The 22,608-nt window shown below is 36.3% G+C and overlaps 4 protein-coding genes across 6 annotated transcripts in view; 2 read left to right on the forward strand and 2 right to left on the reverse strand.

The window, feature by feature from the left end:
* LOC144556550 (uncharacterized) overlaps positions 1-8,377 on the forward strand; it is a 78,323-nt gene extending 69,946 nt beyond the window's left edge. The window contains exons 1-2 of one of the 3 annotated variants that reach the window (XM_078304934.1): positions 1,325-1,449; positions 6,197-8,377. In XM_078304934.1, the coding sequence (XP_078161060.1) occupies positions 6,202-8,166 (1,965 nt within the window). In that variant the 5' untranslated portion in view covers positions 1,325-1,449; positions 6,197-6,201 and the 3' untranslated portion in view covers positions 8,167-8,377. Of the gene's footprint in view, positions 1-1,324; positions 1,450-5,405 lie in introns of those variants that run through there. The other 2 variants (XM_078304933.1, XM_078304931.1) reach the window with 2 other exon arrangements.
* Positions 876-8,377, forward strand: LOC144556553 (uncharacterized). The gene is made up of 3 exons (XM_078304938.1): positions 876-927; positions 1,011-3,651; positions 8,279-8,377. Exon 2 carries the CDS (start codon positions 1,036-1,038, stop codon positions 3,457-3,459), a length of 2,424 nt encoding a protein of 807 aa, XP_078161064.1. The 5' UTR covers positions 876-927; positions 1,011-1,035; the 3' UTR covers positions 3,460-3,651; positions 8,279-8,377.
* Positions 8,378-12,178: 3,801 nt separating this feature from the next.
* LOC144556658 (disease resistance protein RPH8A-like) lies at positions 12,179-13,426 on the reverse strand. Its single transcript, XM_078305044.1, has one exon. It carries the CDS (start codon positions 13,424-13,426, stop codon positions 12,179-12,181), a length of 1,248 nt encoding a protein of 415 aa, XP_078161170.1.
* A 763-nt stretch (positions 13,427-14,189) lies between these two features.
* LOC144557201 (putative disease resistance RPP13-like protein 3) lies at positions 14,190-16,749 on the reverse strand. The gene is made up of 3 exons (XM_078305731.1): positions 16,280-16,749; positions 15,903-16,127; positions 14,190-15,389 (listed from the first exon to the last, which is right to left on the reverse strand). Exons 1-3 carry the CDS (start codon positions 16,675-16,677, stop codon positions 14,567-14,569), a joined length of 1,446 nt encoding a protein of 481 aa, XP_078161857.1. The 5' UTR covers positions 16,678-16,749; the 3' UTR covers positions 14,190-14,566.
* Between the last annotated feature and the right edge of the window lie 5,859 nt (positions 16,750-22,608).

The raw sequence follows: 22,608 nt of genomic DNA on the forward strand, positions 1-22,608 counted from the left end.
TGTTAGATTTAATTTTAATGGGTTATATTTATTTTTCAATAGGTTATATTTCTTTTAAGAATGTTATATTTATATTTAATATATTATGTTTCATTTTATTTGTTATTGGTCAGATATGTTATAATGATTTTAATTTATTAGTTGATTAGCTCTTTAAAATAAATGTTGTCTTAAAAAAAAAAATACCTGAATATTAGACTCGGACCCGACCCCCGACCCGGACCAGACCCGACCCCCCACCCGACTCGGACCGACCCGTGCTAAATTTGGACCAAGGGTCTAGCATGGGTTTGGTCTAACTCTCCAAAATGAGACCCGCCGGACCCGATCTGGCCGAACTGTAGACCCGCCAGACCCACGGACAGCGGGACCTGTGGCCCGGGCTGGTTCGGACCGTGTGGACCCGACCCGACCGGAATTTGAAACACTAATAAAGCCCATCAAACTCAAATTTGAATCTGAACATTTCCTACTGTCCAAGCTGCTTTTAGATATGCACACGCAGGATCAGCACAATCTTGATGTGAACACGCACGTATTTTGAAGCGAATAAAATGAGTAAATTTGTGAGTTCTTGAAGTTTAGAGGGAGAATATGTAATTTTAAAGTTTAGAGGCAAAATACGTAATTTTTGAAGTTTTTGAGGGGTACAAGTAAAATCCCCCCTTAAAAGAAAGTGTTCGTACCATCCTTTTGAGTTTAGATCCGCACGGCACGTGGGATTTAAATCCACACGATTATTGAAGGACCCATGCCCTGATCGGACGGTGAGGAGCTAAACTAAAACCCTCCGTTTGTACAGCCTAGTTTTGTCGTTTTGTTTGATCGCTCAGCATCTCAGCCTTTGAGGCTTATCCCTTCTCACTTGTCAGTTGGCGACTACCATTGACGGCGCTTGCCGCGCATCCCTTCTACACAACTCGATCGGTTAGTTCTCTTTATCTCCTCCTCCTCCTCTGTATTCCTTTCCTTGCTAAGGTAGTTTATGTGCTATTCATTCATTCTTGTAGGCACTAGTTTCACATACATAGATCGATGGTGTGTGTCTTATCTCTTGTCCCCTTCTTTTCACCTTCACCTTCACCTTCTCAATCCGCATGGACCCAATCCCCATTTGCTTCTCGCCTTGTCTGCGGTGCATTCCCCAAGTCTCGATCTCAACCCGACATACCAAATCCAAACCCACGACATCAGCCACATTGGAAAGGTAAGCACCAGAAGGCGGATGCTGTATCTGACCAAGAGGCAATTCATGAGTTTGATCAGCTATTGGCTGCCAACAATCTCCATCAAATCAATAATTACCTCAAGCAGAACACCAAAACCAAAATCAATCAATACCCCACTACTGTCTTTACCCTCTTCACCCGCTTAACCCAAGCTCAAGGAATCAGTCCTGATGAATATACCTATCAGATCTTGATGGACTATTGTGCACGCATGAATCAGGTCAGCCTAATGTTTGCTTTTCTTGGATGCTTTCTCAAAGAGGGTCACATAACTAATAAAGCCATCATCTTCAATCCAATAATTAAAGGCCTCTGCTGGGATAAAAGAACTGATGAGGCCGTTAGTGTGGTGCTAAAAAAAATGCCGAAGCTCGGATGTCTACCTAATGTATTCTCGTATAGTATTCTAATAGATGGGTTGTGCAAGACAGGTCAAATTCACGAGGCAATGGATATTGTAGATGTCATGATTTCCAAAGGGCATGCCCCTAATATCGTAACCTATAACACTCTTATAAAAGGGCTGTGTGACAAAGGCAAAACTGATAAGGCATTAGATATTGTACACGTTATGATATCCAAAGGGTATGACCCTAATATCGTGACGTACAACACTCTTATTAATTTGCTGTGCAAGAATGGTGAAACTGATAAAGCATTTCATTTTCTACATGTTATGATTTCCAAAGGGCATGACCCTGATATCGTGACCTATAACACTCTTATAAAAGGGTTGTGCGATAATGGTGAAATTGACAAGGCACTGGATTTTCTAGATGTCATGATTTCCAAAGGGCATGACCCTGATATTGTGACCTATAACACTCTTATAAAAGGGCTGTGCAACAATGGTAAAACTGATAAGGCATTAGATTTTGTAGATGTCATGATTTCTGAAGGGTATGACCCTGATATCGTGACGTACAACACTGTTATAAATTGGCTGTGCAAAAATGGTGAAATTGACAAGGCCATGGATATTGTAGATGTCATGATTTCCAAAGGGCATGACCTGGACGTCGTGACCTACAACACTTTTATTGATTGGTTATGTAAGAAAAGTGAAATTGACAAGGCATTAGGTTTTCTAGATGTCATGATTTCCAAAGGGTATGACCCTAATGTGGTGACCTACAGCACTCTTATAAAAGGGCTATGTGATAATGGTGAAACTGTGAAGGCATTAGATTTTGTAGATGTCATGATTTCCAAAGGGCACGACCCTGATATCGTGACCTATAACACTCTTGTAAAAGGGCTGTGCGATAATGGTGAAACTGTGAAGGCATTAGGTTTTCTAGATGTCATGATTTCCAAAGGGTATGACCCTAATGTGGTGACCTACAGCACTCTTATAAAAGGGCTATGTGATAATGGTGAAACTGTGAAGGCATTAGATTTTGTAGATGTCATGATTTCCAAAGGGCATGACCCTGATATTGTGACCTATAACACTCTTGTAAAAGGGCTGTGCGATAATGGTGAAATTGACAAGGCATTAGATTTTGTAGATGTCATGATTTCCAAAGGGCATGACCCGGATGTCGTCACCTACAGCACTCTTATAAAAGGGCTGTGCGATAATGGTGAAATTGACAAGGCAATGGAAATTGTAGATGTCATGATTTCCAAAGGGTATGACCCTAATGTGGTGACCTACAACACTCTTACAAAAGGGCTGTGCGATAGTGGTGAAACTGTGAAGGCATTAGATTGTGTAGATGTCATGCTTTCGAAAGGATGTGAGCCTAATGTGGTGACCTACAGCACTCTTATAAAAGGACTGTGTGATAATGGGGAAACAGTGAAGGCATTAGATTTTGTAGATGTCATGCTTTCGAAAGGATGTGAGCCTAATGTGGTGACCTACAATACTCTTATTGATGGGTTGTGCAAGAAAGGTGAAATTGATAAGGCAAGGGATTTTCTAGATGTCATGATTTCCAAGGGGGTTGATCCTGATACTGTGACCTACAACACGCTGATAGATGGACTGTGCAAAAAAGGTGAAATTGCCAAGGCAATAAATTTTCTAGATATCATGATTTCCAAAAGGGTTGATCCTGATGTCAGGACATACAACACTCTTATAATTGGGCTGTGTAATAAAGGTGAAATTGACAAGGCAATGCATTTTCTAGATGTCATGACTTCGAAAGGGCATGAAACTGATGCCGTGACCTATTGCACTCTTATTGAAGGGCTGTGCAAGGAGGGTGAAATCAAATAGGTATTGTATTTTTTACTATACATGATTTCTAAAGGCCTTGAGCCTGATGTCTTGTTATGATGGGGCCGTGTAAGGTTGGTGAAATGGTGAAGGCAATTAGAAAAATGTGGTGATAGAACTGCCACTATCATGTTGAGAGTGGAGAAAATAATTGTTATTGTATTATTATTCGATGTTGATCCTTGATTGAAGGTTATTACGAAAAAGAAATTTAAGAAATTAGCTGTTGTATTATTATTGGATGTTGCTCCTTGATTAAAGATTGATTATATTAATGGTGTATTTTCTTGTTGTCCTCACCTATTGGAGTCTATTCTTGCTTATTGGATTTCTTTATAACTTGAATTTACATATTTTTGATATTTTGGAGAATTCTTATATATATATTTTTCTGTGGTAATTATTTATAAGAGGATACCAATTTTTATTTTGTACAACTTCATATGACCATATCACTACATTATTAGTAAACCTAATAGAGCTGGACTTATTATAAATCTTCAATAAGTTAGATATTCCAAGTTTCCAACATCGCATTTCAGAAAGCACCAATTTTTCTGATACTGGTACAGTAGGGTATGTATGATGCAAGATGTGGAGATCCCTGAGGCCACCTGGCTCTCATACTCTCCATTGTACAGGTATCATTTCTCGTATAATATTTAAATATGAATTGAGTAGCCTTATATAATATTTAAATATGAATTGAGTAGCCTTATATGTGTGAACCATTTATTGCTTAATGATGTGGCAGATTCCTTGGCAAATTAGGCATGACTGGACTTGTGAGGGACACACCTTAATTTCCTTTGTTTAAACCTTTATCTACTCATGGCTTGTAATTAAAGGCAGGGGTTTCAATCAGTTATAGAATTCTTTCTAGTGGGGGAAAGCGTTTCGGAACCACATGATTAGATCTTATTAAAGTTGATTAAATTAATGCTAACGGATTTGTTTTAGGTTAACCCCTCTCTCCGTTAAAAAAAGAAGAAAAGGAAACAACCAGTCTTCTCTCTCTATTGTGATCTGAAATTAAATCGCCAAATATAGAGTGTATCGGTGGAGGAAGCCATACCAATTTAATTTTCTTTTTCTAATCTTTTAATTGTTCAATTATTGTTGCCAAGAACACAAATAAGCTCTCATACTCTATAAAGTCTTGTGCTTCAAATCTCGAAATACTATTTGGAGTACGATCCCAGTCTCGACCACACACATTCCTTCTCCTGTAATAGAGAAGAGTTACCTCAAACAGATGCTATTAATGTTGCTAAAGATGGAGGAGTACGTATTCAAGCTCCAACAATGATTCATGCTCGGACCCACCAGCAACCACACCTGGCACTTGACCCACCAGCAAGCCATTCGGACAGGTTCCCGTCCCTTCTAATGGAACAGTATAATTAATGCTTCTACAGCATATCTATCTTTGTAAGGGACTAATGTTGATGTAATGTGGGGGTTTATCTATGTAATTGAACCAATTTGTCTAATTAAGAGCTTCCGCTTGCAACTAGGGTAATTATACACATTACATAAGAGCACTATGAACTTTATTTAAGCACAAAATTTAAGTACTTGTCTTTGTTTTATGGTACTATTGTCTCGTCAAGATGAATTGTAAATTTGATTTAAATATTGAAATTGTAGGCTTGAAAACAGAATATTGATTAAAGCCCAAGAACATATTGACAGTCAGCCCAATAAAGCCCAACAAATTAATTCCTCTCCCAAATCCCCATGGGCCATTTATTTTGTTTTTATCGCTCAGCGGCTCAGGCGTTCAGTCTTATCGCTTCACAGCTCCACACTTTTGTTCATCCCTCAGACCTCAGTTGGCGACTCCCTTCAACTCAACTCGGTTAGTTCTCTCTTCTCACCAATTCCTTGCTCACATTACAATCTGTCTTAGTTATGTTGCTATTCTTATTTCTTCTAGGCAGCAGGTTAACATATATAGAAGGCCAAATTGTCACTTTCCAACCAAAACCTCAACTTTGTTAGATCAGATTTTACATACAGACTGTAAGTCTGTAACCAAACCAAATCAGACTAATTAACAATCAATCATATCAGATGGTGATGGTGATGGTGTCATCAACCTTATCATTCCCCCTCTTCTTTTCACTTTCACCTTCACCTTCTCAATCCCAATCCCAACCACAATTTCCATCCCCAATTGCTTCTCGCCTTGTCGGTTACTCATATTCCAAGTCTCGATCTCAACCCGACAGACCAAATCAGCCGCATTGGAAGGGTAAGCACAAGAAGGCGGATGCCGTTTCTGACCAAGAGGCAATTCACCGGTTTGATCAGTTGTTAGCTGCTAAGAACATCCGTCAAATCAATAATTACCTCAAAAACTACACCAAAACCTCCAACAACCCTTACCCCACTATCTTTTTCCTCTTCACCCGCTTAACCCGAGCTGAAGGAATCAGTCCTGATGAATATACCTATGAGATCTTGATGGACTGTTGTTTACAAATGAATCAGGTCAGCCTAATGTTTGCTTTTCTTGGACGCTTTCTCAAAGAGGGCCGCAGAGTTAATAATGCGGTTATCTTCAATCCAATAATCAAAGGCCTCTGTTGGGAGCAAAGAACTGTTGAGGCCGTTACTGTGGTGCTAGACAAAATGCCGAAGCTAGGTTATGTACCCAATGTATTCTCGTATAACATTCTTATAAATGGGCTATGCAAGAATGGTGAAATTGACAATGCAATTAATATTGTAGATGTCATGATTTCCAAAGGGCATAAGCCTAATGTTAGGACCTACACCACTCTTATAGATGGGTTGTGCAAGAAAGGTGAAATTGACAAGGCAATGGATATTGTAGATGTCATAATTTCAAAAGGGCTTGACCCAAATATCGTAACCTATAACACTCTTATAAAAGGGCTGTGTAACAATGGTGAAATTGACAAGGCAATGGATATTGTAGATGTCATGATTTCCAAAGGGTATGACCCAGATGTGGTGACCTATAGCACTCTTATAAAAGGGTTGTGCGATAATGGTGAGATTGACAAGGCAATGGATATTGTAGATGTCATGATTTCAAAAGGGCATGACCCGGATGTCGTCACCTATAGCACTCTTATAAAAGGCCTGTGCGATAATGGTGAAATTGACGAGGCATTAGGTTTTCTAGATGTCATGATTTCCAAAGGGTATGACCCTAATGTGGTGACCTATAGCACTCTTATAAAAGGGCTGTGCGATAATGGTGAAATTGACAAGGCATTAGGTTTTCTAGATGTCATGATTTCCAAAGGGTATGATCCTAATGTCGTCACCTACAGCACTCTTATAAAAGGGCTGTGTAACAAAGGTGAAATTGACAAGGCAATGGATATTGTACATGTCATGATTTCCAATGGGTATAACCCTAATGTGGTGACCTACAGCACTCTTATAAAAGGGCTGTGCGATAATGGTGAAACTGACAAGGCCATGGATATTGTAGATGTCATGATTTCGAAAGGGCATGACCCAAATGTGGTGACTTATAGCACTCTTATAAAAGGGCTGTGCGATAATTGTGAAATTGACAAGGCATTAGGATTTCTAGATGTCATGATTTCCAACGGGTACGACCCTAATGTGGTGACCTACAGCACTCTTATAAAAGGGCTGTGCGATAATGGTGAAACTGACAAGGCCATGGATATTGTAGATGTCATGATTTCCAAAGGACATGACCCAAATGTGGTGACTTATAGCACTCTTATAAAAGGGCTGTGCGGTAATGGTGAAATTGACAAGGCATTAGGTTTTCTAGATGTCATGATTTCCAAAGGGTATGACCCTAATGTGGTGACCTACAGCACTCTTATAAAAGGGCTGTGTGATAATGGTGAAACTTTGAAGGCATTAGATTTTGTAGATGTCATGCTTTCGAAAGGATGTGAGCCTGATGTGGTGACCTACAACACTCTATTAAAAGGGCTCATCGATAATGGTGAAATTGACAAGGCCATGGATATTGTAGATGTCATGATTTCCAAAGGGCATGACCCAGATGTGGTGAGCTATACCATTCTTATAAAATGGCTGTGCGATAATGGTGAAATTGACAAGGCATTAGGTTTTCTAGATGTCATGATTTCCAAAGGGTATGACCCTGATGTGGTGACCTACAGCACTCTTATAAAAGGGCTGTGCGATAATGGTGAAACTGTGAAGGCATTAGATTTTGTAGATGTCATGCTTTCGAAAGGATGTGAGCCTAATGTGGTGACCTACAACACGCTAATAGATGGACTTTGCACGAAAGGTGAAAGTGAGAAGGTAATGGATATTGTAGATGTCATGATTTCAAAAGGGTATGACCCAGATGTGGTGACCTATACCACTCTTATAAAAGGGTTGCGCGATAATGGTGAAATTGACAAGGCAATGGATATTGTAGATGTTATGATTTCCAAAGGGCATGACCCTGATATCGTGACCTATAACACTCTTATAAAAGGGCTGTGCGATAATGGTGAAATTGACAAGGCATTAGGTTTTCTAGATGTCATGATTTCCAAAGGGTATGATCCTAATGCCGTGACGTACACCACTCTTATAAATGGGTTGTGCAATAAAGGTGAAATTGACAAGGCAATGGATTTTCTAGATATCATGATATCCAAAGGGGTTGATCCTGATGCCGTGACCTATTGCACTCTTATTGAAGGGCTTTGCAAAGGAGGGTGATTTGTAAAGGCCTTTAGCCTGATATCTCGTTATAATGGGGCTGTGCAAGGGATGCGAAATGAGCAAGCAATTTGTTGTTGGATATTTATTGGATGTTGCTCTTTGATTGAAGAATAACTATTCGAATCGTGTATTGTCTCATTGTCCTCACTTATTGGAGTCCTACAAGCCAATTGCGCTTATTTCTAACTTAAAATTGACATATTATTGATATTTTGGAAATTTGTTATGTGTTATTTTTGTGGTATTAATTTGCGCATGTAATTTGATTGTTGTTGGAAAAAAGTTGTGCATGGAAAAAAGTTGCGCATGTAATTTTGTTTTTTATTTTGTTTTTCAACTGAATTAGATAGATCTTATATTGTGTTATTTGTTTTTGTTTTTTATTTCGTTTTTGTTTTTGTTTTTGTTTTTCAACTGAATTAGATAGATCTTGTATTGTGTTTTTGTTTAGTTTCGTTTCTGTTTCGTATGGATCTGATCTCAAGATCAGATCTCATGTGATTATAGTGTTTTAACAAGTTATTTCCATGAAAAATTTTCTATTAACAGGGAGATCATATATGTGACGTTCTACTGCCTTGGACCTTGATCATGCACACAAGATGTTTGATCCAATGCAAATGCAAATGCAATGATTGCCGGTAATTGTAGATGCACCGGCACCGGTATTGCTTCAATTTGCTTTGCTTTGCTTGTTGCTTACTACATTACTCATGCACACAATCTGTTCGATGAAATGTCCAAGAGAAACATTTTGCTTACCTCAATTTTTCTGTGTTTGCATTGTTTCTTACCACTTTTCTGATCTTGTTTTTGAAGCCAATTGCCATCTGAGAGAAGGGAAAGAAAGCTGTTCTATGTAAGTTTTTCAGATCGGTTCTGCTATAAGTCATGTCTACTATTTTTGTTAGTGATCATAAGGTGTTTGATTTAATGTCTCAGTTAGCTAGGCATGGATTGACATGCACTTTTGCAGTCTGGATTCCGAGTTCAAATGTATTTAGGTAATAAATAAAGGCTTCTTGTTTATATCTGAGACCCTCTTATTTGGAGTTTTATAATATCAATTTTACTGTTCTACTGTTGATTGAGTCTTTATTAGACATAGATGTGCAAATTGAAGCTTGATCGAGCTTTTGATTGATTGCCGAGACAATTTAGGATAAATTACAAAACTGGTAAATCTTTTTCCATACCAAGTTTGTTTCTCCTTGGACTGTTGTTGGTAAGTACCATTGTTTAAAAATTTCACCTCGAGAAAGAAAGTGGTAATTGAGGTCAGTTAAGGTTATTTGAACAATTATGTTCAAATGAGATTGAATTCGTTCTGGTGGGAATGGTATTGTTTTGTGGCATCATCAGAATGAAGATTTTTGTGGTGCTTAGGTATCCTAGTACATGTTTTTACAAGATAATTTAATAATTGCTGGGTTTTCGGGCTTTTGAATGTTTAAAAGAAAAAGGAGAATTTAAATTGGGCTGATTATTTTGGAGCCACTTCAGAAGTTAATTTTTAAAATCTATTTTTATATCTTTTGTTGTGGTATTTTCTTAATAGTGAGGCTATAGTAATATGCATAGCGTGGATTGGCCTGTGCTATGGATCAGGGTTGTGGCATGGTTTAGCCTTGGCCAAGGGTTGCTTTGCCAAATTGTTCCCAAAGCTTGTATATTATGTGGATTACAAAACCAACCGACAAGAGGAACTTAATTTTAGAATGGGGTAAAGAGTTGTCAACAGTGCTGCTTCTTGCACTAGTTAATTTGGTGAATCTATATATATATGAGGATTGAAGCCACTCTAATTTGTCTTTGAATGAACTTAATTTTTCTTTTTACTTGCACCGACTTTGGTTGATTTTCATTGTACCAGCTTTATGCATTAATATATTTATTTTCCATTGTACCAAATTTTCAAGGTATGCAGGGCCGGGTAGCAATACACCATGTTAACAGAGAGGTACTGCGCACACTGCATGATCTGGTGAATTAGGGTAGAATAAAGGACACTTGAACAGTTCATATTGATCCATAGTATGGACCCATTTGCGATATGCATAGTACCATAGCCCTTGTATAAATACTAATAACTTCTGTCCATTAACAATTTTTCCTCTTTATCTCTTCTTGAATTGACAGTGAGAACAAAAGCGGGCACATACTGTACAGGAACTTTCCAAAAATACCATTTTATGAGTTGTTTTAATGTTTTTAGTATTTGTTTAGATTTTGAATACATAACAAGGATGTGAATTCATTTGAGAGAGTGGTTGATTCTTCTAGGGTTTTGGAGGCTTGTCAAAAGGTGGACCCGGTTATTGAGTGTTGTAGTAGTGTTTGTCAAAATGCAATGGAAGAGGCAGCTAGGAAGGTTGCGGCGAGGGGTAATGGGTTAGCGGGTTCGGCTGGAATTGAAGATATGAGTGAGAAGGAAAAGGTGGAGAGTTGTAGAAAGATAGTGGTTGGGTGGCTTTCGAGTAGGCTTGAACCCGGACCTGCTCAGCAGATGCTCAGAAAGATATCCAACTGTAATGTCAATGGAGGTAATTAGTTCAAACTTTTGAGTTATTGTTTGTATCAGCATTCAGTTGTTGCAAACTAAGATAGATAATGATACGGGTAACAAACTATGATGCGAGGCAGTACCAGTATTAAATTAACACTCTACTTTGTATTTTTCTAGTATATATCAGAAGAATATACACTCAGTTTTTACAAACAACATTGGTTGAAATTTAGTTTAATTGGCTAAATTTGAGTTACCGAAGGTGATATGAATTCTCATTATTCTGTACCAGCACTAATTTCAAAATTTAGTATTCAACCATCTGTAACATAGGTACAGATCCAACCTTTAAGTGTTGGATTCTTTAGCTATGGTCTCCAGACGCACACCTGTGCCTCTTCTAGAAGCTCTGCTTTGCTGGAGAGAAGGGTACACAGCAAAGGGGATTGTGTATGTCTAGTTTTTGCTTATACTGGTACAATGCATTACATGTACAACTGGTTTTTATTCTTACCCTTTACCTGCATGTGATATATTTGTTCTATAAGTAGTGATGCTGTATTTGTTGTATGAGTGTGGCTGTGGTACTATGCATAGTGCGGATTGGGTTAACCCACAAGTTTCAGAACTGACAATTAGTTGTGTTTTTTTCACTGTGAAATTGTTCATGCTCATGATTGGAGAATTTGTTACCTTATTTTGTGTTCGTAATCTGTTTTGCAAAACTACTGTAGGTGGTTTTAATGTTTTGGTATTTGTTTAGATTTTGAATACATAACAAATTAACAAGGATGTGAATTCATTTGAGAGTGTGGTTGATTCTTCTAGGGTTTTGGAGGCTTGTCAGAAGGTGGACGGTTAATGAGTGTTGCAGTAGGGTTTGGGTGTGGGTGTAGGAGTAGGTGTGGGTGCTTAATCTTCGCTTAATTTATCTGATTCTAGTACATTTTTTTCCCACTTTTTCCTCTGATTCTGATTCCGCCATCGATGGAATTTATAGAGATTGCATTTTTTTTTTTTTATATAAAAGTAATAATTTTTATGGTATATAAGCTTATGCATTTTGAAAATTTCTCTGATGCTGCGTTGGCCTTGGCCGTGAATAAAGAAATTAATGGGTTGGCACAAATTTGGTTTCATGTGCATGATTTGGGATTCTAAAAATTTTAAAATTCTCTAAACCAATTAGGCTACGGGTCTAATCCGAACAATGGTGTTGGAGTTCAATACAATTCAATAAAAATGATTTCTAATTGAATTTTGTTGATCGGAAAAAAAAATATAATAATAATACCTAGCTATTTAATAATACAAGTTGCAATCTTTAAATTATGTTCTTAAATATATATTGCAAAAAAAATAAAAATAATAATGTCAGTCATCACTAAATTAATTAATACAATACAAGCAAAGCACACATACAAGAAATTTAAAAGAAAACAAGGACAAATATCAAATAGGAGGAATATGCATTGATTGGAGTACATAACTAACCCCTCATTATTAAATACTAATTGAAGGAATAACATCTTTATATAAGTTGACGATCTCATCTGCCTCACCCCCACGGCCCGAATAGCACCACGTCAATTGTTGAAGGCCGGTTAGGTATTGTAGTCCATGAGGAACACACAATTGCCTACAGTCAGAAATTTGGAGTTCTCTAAGAATGGGCATAGAACCCTCCTCTATCTTCCAATCCTCTAACAAGGTCATGCCCGATAGGCTCAAGAATTCTAGCTGGCTGAAGCCTTCGGCCGAACAACTTATTGTTCGGTTAGTGAATATTGCTGATAGCTCGAGATCCTTGAGCCATGCTAGGTTTTCCAGTATTGACATTACATCTTGGGAGAACTTGAAATTATAAATAGAAAGACAAGTGAGGTGAGGAGGGAACATGCTAATATCAATGGACATTTCCTTAGGGCTAGTGGAGCAAAAATTAAATAATAGGAGAGATTGTAGATTCTGATAAAATGGGAAACCCCTCATGTCAAAAATGTCCAAAGGAATATCATGATCACCATGTATCTTGAGATCGATCAGGTGCTCTAGTGTGCGTAGGAAAGCGGTTAGTCCCCTCCATTGAGATATTTCATGAGATAATGTTAACCTACGTAAATTGGGTAGATGAGGTAACTCATTTTCCCAGTGTTCTTTAATAATCACATTTGGAAGCGTCTGCAAATTTGTTAGCTTTGCTGACGGTGGCACTTCCAAAGGCCTTAATCCATCGATATGCCTCAATGTGTTGATGCGCCACATACAATCAGGATATTTCACTGGTTTGTCTCCGAGTACTAAAGACATAGAAAGGGTATGTAGAAATTTGATAGCACCTATCACTTTCTCTAAGCACACCTGATCATGGTTGTCACTTGACTGTCCAGTAAGATGTAGGTATCTTAACTGAGTCAATCCCTCAAACATTTTCAATTTGATTTTGATATTTGTGTCGGTTCCTGTTCTTACCACTTTGAGCAGCCTTTGGTTTGAACAATTCGGCATGTATTTATTGTAAAAGCACAACAAAGTGTGAAGATTTTGGCTCATCACGAGTTCCTCACAATCTAAATTGTGAACTGCCAAACGACGCACGCCACCAATGCTCTGCTTATCATCTGGATGTGAATACACCACGAGAAAATTGTCCTCCTTGGCTTTTCGGACAGCAAGATCCCGTAGGAGATCGTGTATGCTGCAATACTCGATAGAACCATCAATAATACTTCTAGATTTTACAAGAACCATATGTAATTAACTTATATTTCTAATATGTAATTTTTTATATTTATTTAAACATAACCATATGAAAAGATTTTCCAAATAAAAGAAAAAAACTATCAGATCGGTTTTATTGCTAAAAACCGATCCAGATACTATCAGGATCGGTTTTTAGCAATAAAACCGATCCTGATACAATTTTTTTTTTTCAAAATTGGTTCTGTAAAAAAAAAAAAAAAAAAAAAAAAAAAAAAAAAAAAAAAAATCAGGGTCGGTTTTTTATAAAAAACCGATCCTAATAGTATCAGGATCGGTTCTTTATAAAAAACCGACCCTGATTTTTTTTTTTTTTTTTTTTTTGTAGAACCAATTTTGAAAAAAAAAATTGTATCAGGATCAGTTGTTCTAAACAACCGATCCTAATAGTTTAACTATTATGATCGGTTTTTTAGAACAACGGATCCTGATACTATCAGGATTGGTTTTTTAGAACAACCGATCCTAATAGTTTAACTATTAGGATCGGTTTTTTAGAACAACCGATCCTGATAGTATCAGGATCGGTTTTATAAAAAACCGATCCGGATAGTTCACAAATTAGGATCGGTTGACTAAAAAACCCGATCTAACTAGTTTTTAGGATCGGTTTTGTTCAGAAAACCGATCCAGATAGGTATTAGTATCGGTTGTTTCATATAACCGATCCAGATAGGCCGATCCTGATTCATGTTTTTCCACTAGTGCATGCTCCTGTTATACAATAAGAAACATTTATTTAAGTAGACAACCACACATCCGATTATGATTGCTCATAAATGTCATAATTAAATTATTGGAGCTCACAATATCTAAGATAAGCAGTTAAAAAAAAGGTACTGATTACGTATTATTATATTATTAACGTTCATAAATTTACTGTACAAAAAAATATTTGATGAAGGGGAGTAGCTAGTAAGATTCAAAACAATTATATTCAGTTGCATGTTTTCTACATGACTAATACATGCTAATTGAATTTTTTTTTTTATTTCGGCTTCTCTTATTTTTTTCCCTTTGATTATCCCGTAGTGCTCCGTATATTGGACTTTTGTTGTATCCATTTAGTATTCATGAAAAAACAATTAAATAATTAAGTTGGAACGAGCACTTGCACAATATTAGCATTTTTCAAAATGTATAAAGCATTAAATGAAGAAATAATTGATACCTCTGCACAAGATCCTCTAAGAAACTCTCTGCAGTTTCTTCCAATGTTCTCTTATCTTCTTGTGGTATGAAGCCCTCTGCAACCCACATTTGAATTAACTCTTCGGCTTTGATTGAATAGTCTTCAGGAAAAGCAGCGAAGTACATGAAACACGGTTTAAGAGCAAACGGTAGGTCCTCAAAACTAGTGCCTATAATCTCACTACATTGCTTTCCATCGTCATGCCAACTCATTGTTTTTAACACCTTACTCCAAGCATTATAGTTGCACGGCTTCTTTGATAATAAACCGCCTACAACCACCAATGCGAGAGGCAACCCACCACATTTATGGACAAATTGATTCATGATTTCAGAAAGACCATGAAAGGCACTGTTATTTGGATCATGGTTAGGAAGAGCCTTTTTGAACAAAAGCTCAAAGCTTAACTGATTCGTTAAGTATTCAAGTTTGTATGGTTCACATGTGGGATCCACACCCTTAGCAACATCATAAAACCTAGTGGTTATAAGTACTCGACTACCATTATTTTCATCTGGAAACGCTGCTCCAATTTGAGTCCATTGATCATCTTTCCAAATATCATCAAGGACTATGAGGTATTTTTTGCCTCTGAGAGACTCATCAAGCATGGTAAGTAAATCTCCTTTATCTTTTGGTAGCTTGCTCTGATCGATAGAAGGATCGACTTGTTTTATTATTTTTCCCAAAGTGTCAATTTGTTGGAAATTTTGAGAAATAACAACCCATATACGAAGTCCAAATCGTTGCTTGACATCATTACTATAAAATAAAATATGTATTAGATTATATTATAACCAGAATTTAAAGATGATGAACTAATTAAAAAGGGAAATATATGTAAATTAATTGATGGCCAATATTGCGTAATTAGAAACTGGGATTACACAAGTCGTTGGGATAATATCAATGTGATTCTTTTTTTTTTTTGAATAACAATAAAAGCATCGATTCATATAAGACAATTAATTTGTTCAATAAAGGTAGTTCAATGGATTTCATTAATTATTTGACAAACCGATCGATTAATAATTTCTGTGAATTTATCGAAAGTGATTTGATAATTTCTGTAAAAGGGTTTAAGTTGAAAACAATGCCGATCAACTTAGAAGTTCGAACCAAATTCGAAAACACTTCTGACCAAAAATATGTATAACTCAAATAGCTTTACTATATTGTTGCAAAATAAATGTGTAATCGACTTTGAATCAACCAATTATTTTCAAAATTGAAAGTATAACATGTAAAAAGAAAAAGAAAATATATGATGCATACCTATTATATACTTTTTGTGCGAGAGTCGTCTTTCCGAGCCCACCAGTACCCGAAATTGAAACCACAACACATCTCTTAGTGGACTCATTAAGTAATTCCTTGATAATATGGTCTCGGTCCTTATTCAAACCAATAACTTCAGGATCATTGTTAGGTAGTACAGGTGGCCTAATGGGTAGTTGGATCTCTTCAGTACCTGCCTCTCCCAAATTATTAATTCCATATCTGCATAGACAAAATTAGAAATTTAGATTTATAGAGCTAAAATGCAAAATGCATAATATCCAAGTCATAACCACAGAGTAAAAAAATTAAATCATATAAGTGGCTAAACACCTCCTAATTAACTAAAGTGTAGATATCTGACCCCTACATACCTAAGTCTGCTCTGCTCAATCTCTTTTAATTTTGCCTGGATCTGACTTATTTCATCAACAAGGTTGCGTACAGCAGGAAGATTTTTGGCATTTTTTATCATCCTTTTTATTTTCCCCATCATGCCAGTAGATTTTTGTGGTTTTTGCTGAACTTCGAGGAGAAAGGTGTCAATGACATCTTCGATCGAGTAGGCAAGATCTGTGACCTCCTTCAACCAATGCTTTTGCCTCTCATTGGTTATTTGCTTTTTGTCTGCATCCTTCAGAAAAGCTTGCATCCGGCCGAGTTCACGGCTCACTGTCTCCACCTGAGCATCGACACTGTACAAGCGCAAAACCTCCTGTACTGCGGCATCAGCAAGCTTACCCACCACAAATTTTACAATACACTCAGCCATCCCCCCTTGATTTCTGTATTCTACGAGCAGCTGCAACTAGCTAGCTAGTGAGAAACCAAAAATGTTGGTGTATCAGGATTCAGGAGGAATTTATTAGGTCTCAGATGGTCGCTGTGGTTGATATTGCATTACTTGTGTTAATAACAGCTAGCTAGGGGGTGTTTATTAAGAATTGATGATTACTATAATTGAAAATGGATATCTCTGAGCTTTCTTTTTTTTTTTTTTTTTTTGAGAATGACCTGATGTACACCAGTGCAGTGCACCTTATTAAAAAATGAGTGAGTCTATGGTAATATGCATATCACGATTTGGCACCGTACTACGGCTCTATATTTGAGTTTTCAAGTCCTAACGGTCGATCCGAACCGTTCATCTTGTTTTCCATATTAATATGTGTTTGGAGACCAAATTTTACATTTTTTGAAATTTTTTTACTATTTTTTTAGATTTATTGAAAATCACTGTTTTTGGATGGTCCAGAATTTTCAGATCAAGTGATTTTCTAAATATCTAAAAAAATAGTAAAAAAATTTCAAAAAATGTAAAATTTGGTCTCCAAACACATATTAATATGGAGAACAAGATGAACGGTTCGGATCGACCGTTAGGATTTAAAAACTTAAATATAGAGCCGTAGCACGGTTACAACCCGTGATATGCATATTACCATAGACTCACTCTTAAAAAATTATATCTCTGCGACTTTAGGAGGAAAACTTCAATCGAGAAGTTGTTTGGATGCACTAGAGAATAGCTACTGTTGAGAATAGTAAATTAAGAATAGCGCTAACTCAAAGCGAGAAGTTGTTTGGATTGAACATTTAGAATAGCTACTGTAGGGATTGAGGCTTTGAGAGAGTTCATTTGCTATTCCATGTTTTTGTAGGAATAGCGAGAACAGCGAGAACAACGCTATTCTCGCTGTTCCTGAGTATGTTTGGATAGATCGGAACAGCGTTATTTTCGCTGTTCTCGCTATTCTCGCTGCATCCAAACATAAAAAACTAATCTCTGCGCATTGGAAGAAGAAACAAGAGTGGTCCATGTTCTGACTAATTAATTTCCAGTCGGTGAATAAAAGATGTTCAGATCTCGATATATATGTTTCCCATATTTAATTGAAGGGACGTAAACTATACTCTTTTTTTTTTATATAAATTTAGATATATACCAATCATAACTTCGGAAAAGTATCCTCCCACTACTGTAAAAGATTTTCCTCACTATACGGTTTGAGATTAATTTTCAGCCGCTTTGAGATTCGGACTAGCATAGAGACAGTATTATTAGGCTTTGAGATCGGTGTCAAGTTAAAAAAACAATGTAGATCCACTAATTGTAAAAGATTCCCTATTCTAGTACCGGGGAGGATGTGAATTCCATAACTTATTCGAGCAACAAGACAAAAGGAGGATCGATCTTATCTGGATCTGGAGAATCAAGCAAGAGGCCTTTTAAAATTAGAGGTCAGGTATTGGATCAATGTAACCAGGCTTTGGAGACAATAGCTTCGGATCACAATCGGCCTCAAACAGGAAAAAAGGCCTAATAATATTAGACTAATTTAGAGAATCACAAGTGAAATTAATGCACAATATTTAACATATTAGACTAATTTAGAGATACGACATTGGATAATATAAATTATTTTTCCATCATTCAACTTTTAAAATCATAATCTTTGAGCGTCCTCAATGGATCCGCCAACGCCAAAAGAGAGAATGATTTTAACAGATGAGTATTGGCTTCATGCAACACAGACTAGAGAATTAAAATATAAGAAAAGGTTCTTGTCCACTGGCATTTGTCCACCATTTGTCCACAGCTCCCTTATCCAACTTCCGTTTTAACTGTCGGTCTCCACCTTCCGACTTCGTCTTGCTATTTAAACAGATCGACCTTCCGTAACCTTCCTTTTTTGAATTTCATTTCCTAAATTTCGAAATCCGATCAGATTTGCTCCGACTAGTGCCTCTGCTTATTCGATCTGCCTCTTCTTATTTCATTGTCACCGACTAGTGCCTTTGCCGTGACTTGAATTGTAAGTTTCTCGTCTTCTCCTGCGCGCCCCTAGTCTCGCCACCTCCTCGTCAATACCTCTCGTGCGCTCTGAATCGGCACGCACCTCAGACAAGAAGTCGCCGCCTTGAAAAAGGTCGGCATGGTCGATTCTGTCGGCATGGATCTCATCCCTTGAGTAAGAGCAAGAAGGCGGCGGAGGCCCAGTAAAATTACGAGGATCCCTTTTTATAATTTTATGGATCTGACGTGATATAATTTTCTACTCTAATTTTCTCCATATCGCTTGAGTCAGATTTTATGGATCTGACTTCATTTCTCTGATTGAGTCAGATTTTATGGATCTGACTTCATTTCTCTGATTTCATTTCATGTCTGATCAGTACGAATTGGGCCAGCAATGACGATTTTCTTTTTTAGAATATTGTTTCGATCTCGTTTTTTATACATGATCGCAATATAACCTTCAATCGTGGAGCGCGATCGAATAGAAGTTTTTGTTGAAGAGCACGGCAAAATTCAAATCTAGTAAGTTATTTTTGTTGAATTTGTTGTTTTCGTTGTATGCAGTAACAGATCTAGCATTTCAAATTAAATCTGGAGGAAAGAGATGATAGAGAGGCGATATGGAGTATTGATATGTTAATTTTACTGTATTGCCCCGTTAATTTTACAGTATTCATCTTGTCATTTTACAGTATTCATCTTATGAAAATCTAGAAGAAAGAGACGATAGAGAAGCGATATGGAGTATTGATCTGTTAATTTTATAGTATTGCCCCGTTAATTTGACAGTATTCATCTTGTCATTTTACAGTATTCATCTTGTGGAAATCTAGAGGAAAGAGATGATAGAGAGGCGATATGGAGTATTGATCTGTTAATTTTATAGTATTGCCCCGTTAATTTGACAGTATTCATCTTGTCATTTTACAGTATTCATCTTGTGGAAATCTAGAGGAAAGAGATGATAGAGAGGCGATATGGAGTATTGATCTGTTAATTTTATAGTATTGCCCCGTTAATTTTACAGTATTCATCTTGTCATTTTATAGTATTCATCTTGTGAAAAATCTGGAGAAAAGAGATGATAGAAATGCGATATGGAGTATTGATTTGTTAATTTTACAGTATTTATTTTGTAATTTTACAGTATTCATATTGCAATTTTACAGTATTCATCTTGTGAAAATCTGGAAGAAAAAGATGATAGAAAGGCTTCTTACTCATCCGAACAATATTCAATTGAAAATTCTACTGTATACAAGATTCAATTTTACAGTTCTGTTGATTCAATTTTACAGTATACAAGATTCAATTGTAAATTTTACTGTGTAGAAGATAAAATTTTACAGTATACAAGATTCAATTGAAAATTTTACTGTATACAAGATTCAATTTTACAGTATACAAGATTCAATTTTACAGTATACAATATTCAATTTTACAGTATACAAGATTCAACCCAGTGCTAATAACCGCTAATAACTAACTCTAACTGCCAATAACTTCCTATAACTGTATTTTTCAAAAGTACAGTCTGAAAGTACAACCTTTTTGTCCTGTTGTGCAAGTTGCAATTTTTTTTTAACTATTTTGGGACCACTTCAAATAGTTGCTGGATGTTGTATGATTAACTGATATATTTTATGTGATATGTTGTATAATTGTATAGCATGTAGAAGTAATTTTACAGTATTCGGACAAGTCAAAGCTGTGGACAAATGGTGGACAAATGGTGGACAAAAGGCTGTAAACAATTAGACGCTTCCTTAAAATATGGCTACATATCGCTGCATGAAGCTAAAATTAAGTGCTCTGTTAAAATCTTTATCCCAAAATAAAACAGTTTATAGTGCTTTTGAATAGGAGCTAGCGGTACTGTCAAAATTAACGGGACCTGTCCGATGAGCTTTGGATAAAATTTATTAATCTGGCAGCCGATCGTAACCGTTAGATTAACTTTAGAATCCGTGCTGACGATTTATTTTAAAATCCATTCCCTTGAATCAAAACGTGTGTGTGAATCTTGTTTGTGCGAATTCGCTTTACTTGTGTTAATAACAGCTAGCTAGGAGTCTTCATTAAGAATTGATGATTACTATAATTGAAAATGGGGGAAGCAAATCTGCTCCTTTTCTTGAGAAGAGGAGGACCGTCCTATATATTCTTCAATCCGAACCGTTCAAAATTGATCAAACGACTTCAATTATTATTATTTTTTATATCAATATAATCTATTAAAATAAATTAGATGTAATTGAAGCCGTTTGATCAATTTTGAACAGTTCAGATTAGAGAATAAGAGGGTCCTCCTTTTCTCAAGAAAAGGAACAGATTCCATTCCGAAAATGGGTATCTCTGCGCATTTGGAAGGAACAAAACTGCAATACCGATGTGTACCAGTGCAGTGCACCTTATTAAAAGTGGTCTATGTTCTGCCTAATGGGACTAATTAATTTCCAGTCGGTGGAAAAAAGCCGAATGAGGTCAATAAAGTATGTTGGTTAGGCATGAGGATCTGAATAAAAGATGTTCAGATCTCGATATATATGTTTCCCATATCTAATTGAAGGGACGAAAATTGTACATTTATTTTTCTTATAAATTTAGATATATACCAATCATAACTTCGGAAAAGTATCCTCCACTGTAAAAGATTCTTCTCACTTTACGATTTGAGAAGATTTCAAATCCAGAGGTTAATCGTAGTCTGGCAACATTACGTAAGGCAGAGTTTGATTTTTTGGGATTGATAGTGGAAAAGTTGACAGATAAATCATCTTTATTGTCACTCTACAGAACCATACATGAGATTTTGACCTCATATAGCTCCTTGTTCAATTCTTTCGAAGTAATTTCTTCGTTTGAGAATTTCTTCCCTTCTTCCACTCCATTTCGAAGAGTGACTAAGACCAATTCAGTCACGTTTTCATGTTTCAATTGAAGACTTTTCATTTATGATCAAAGAAGATTTCTCTTTTACCAAACATATGTAGATTAAATCACGATCTTCTAATTAAGAAGAACCCCGATTGAAATCCCTTTGTGCCTCATCCAGAAAGAAGGATCCATTATGAGTTTCAATTTATTCATTTTGAATTCTTTCTATCTTCTACTTATTTTTGGCTTTGAGATCCGTACCAAATTAAAAAAAAAAAACAATCCAGAACCATGTATTGTAGGGTTGGCAAAAAATATCGTAGCTCATAATTCAATTGAGGTCGATTTGAATTTTTTTTCGCAATTAATATGTTTAATTGAAATTTGTTTAAAAAAGCTTGTAGCTCATGATTCGATTCGATTGAGGTCGATTTAAAATTGGTCTGGATTGGTTCAAAATTGGTCTGATTCGATTCGAAATTGGTCTGAATCATTCTAAAACCTCCAACTATTATGATTCTTCTCTGATTCTTGATTCATCTCAATTTGAACTATTAATGAACCAAATTGAACTAGTTCGAATCGTACCGAATCAAACCAGCTCGATTCGAATCGTACCGAATCAAACCAGCTCGATTCGAATCGTACCGAATCAAACCAGCTCGATTCAAAATTGGTTTGAACTTGAACTGTGTTAAGTTTGATTCGGTTCAATTCGTTTGCAGCCCATGAGTCCATCTCTGTTGGCGGTACACTAATTAGTTGCCACATAATCAGCTGTTTAATTCCTTATGCTAAAATTACAAAGATAAAATTATTAAATGAAATATGTATATGAACAAATTAGTCTTTTAAAAATATTTATTTTAAGAAAAATAAGTCCATGTCATATTTGTTATGACGACTAAAGATAATGATTGAGCTTAACATTATCTAAAGTACAATTAAAAGAGTCCTGTTAATTGAACTACTTTTCAATTTCGAACAAAACAATAATTTTTCTATATTTTTTTTGTAAAATCTATG

This window comes from Carex rostrata, chromosome 7 (assembly GCF_964058835.1).
Source record: "Carex rostrata chromosome 7, lpCarRost1.2, whole genome shotgun sequence".
NCBI lineage: Eukaryota > Viridiplantae > Streptophyta > Magnoliopsida > Poales > Cyperaceae > Carex > Carex rostrata.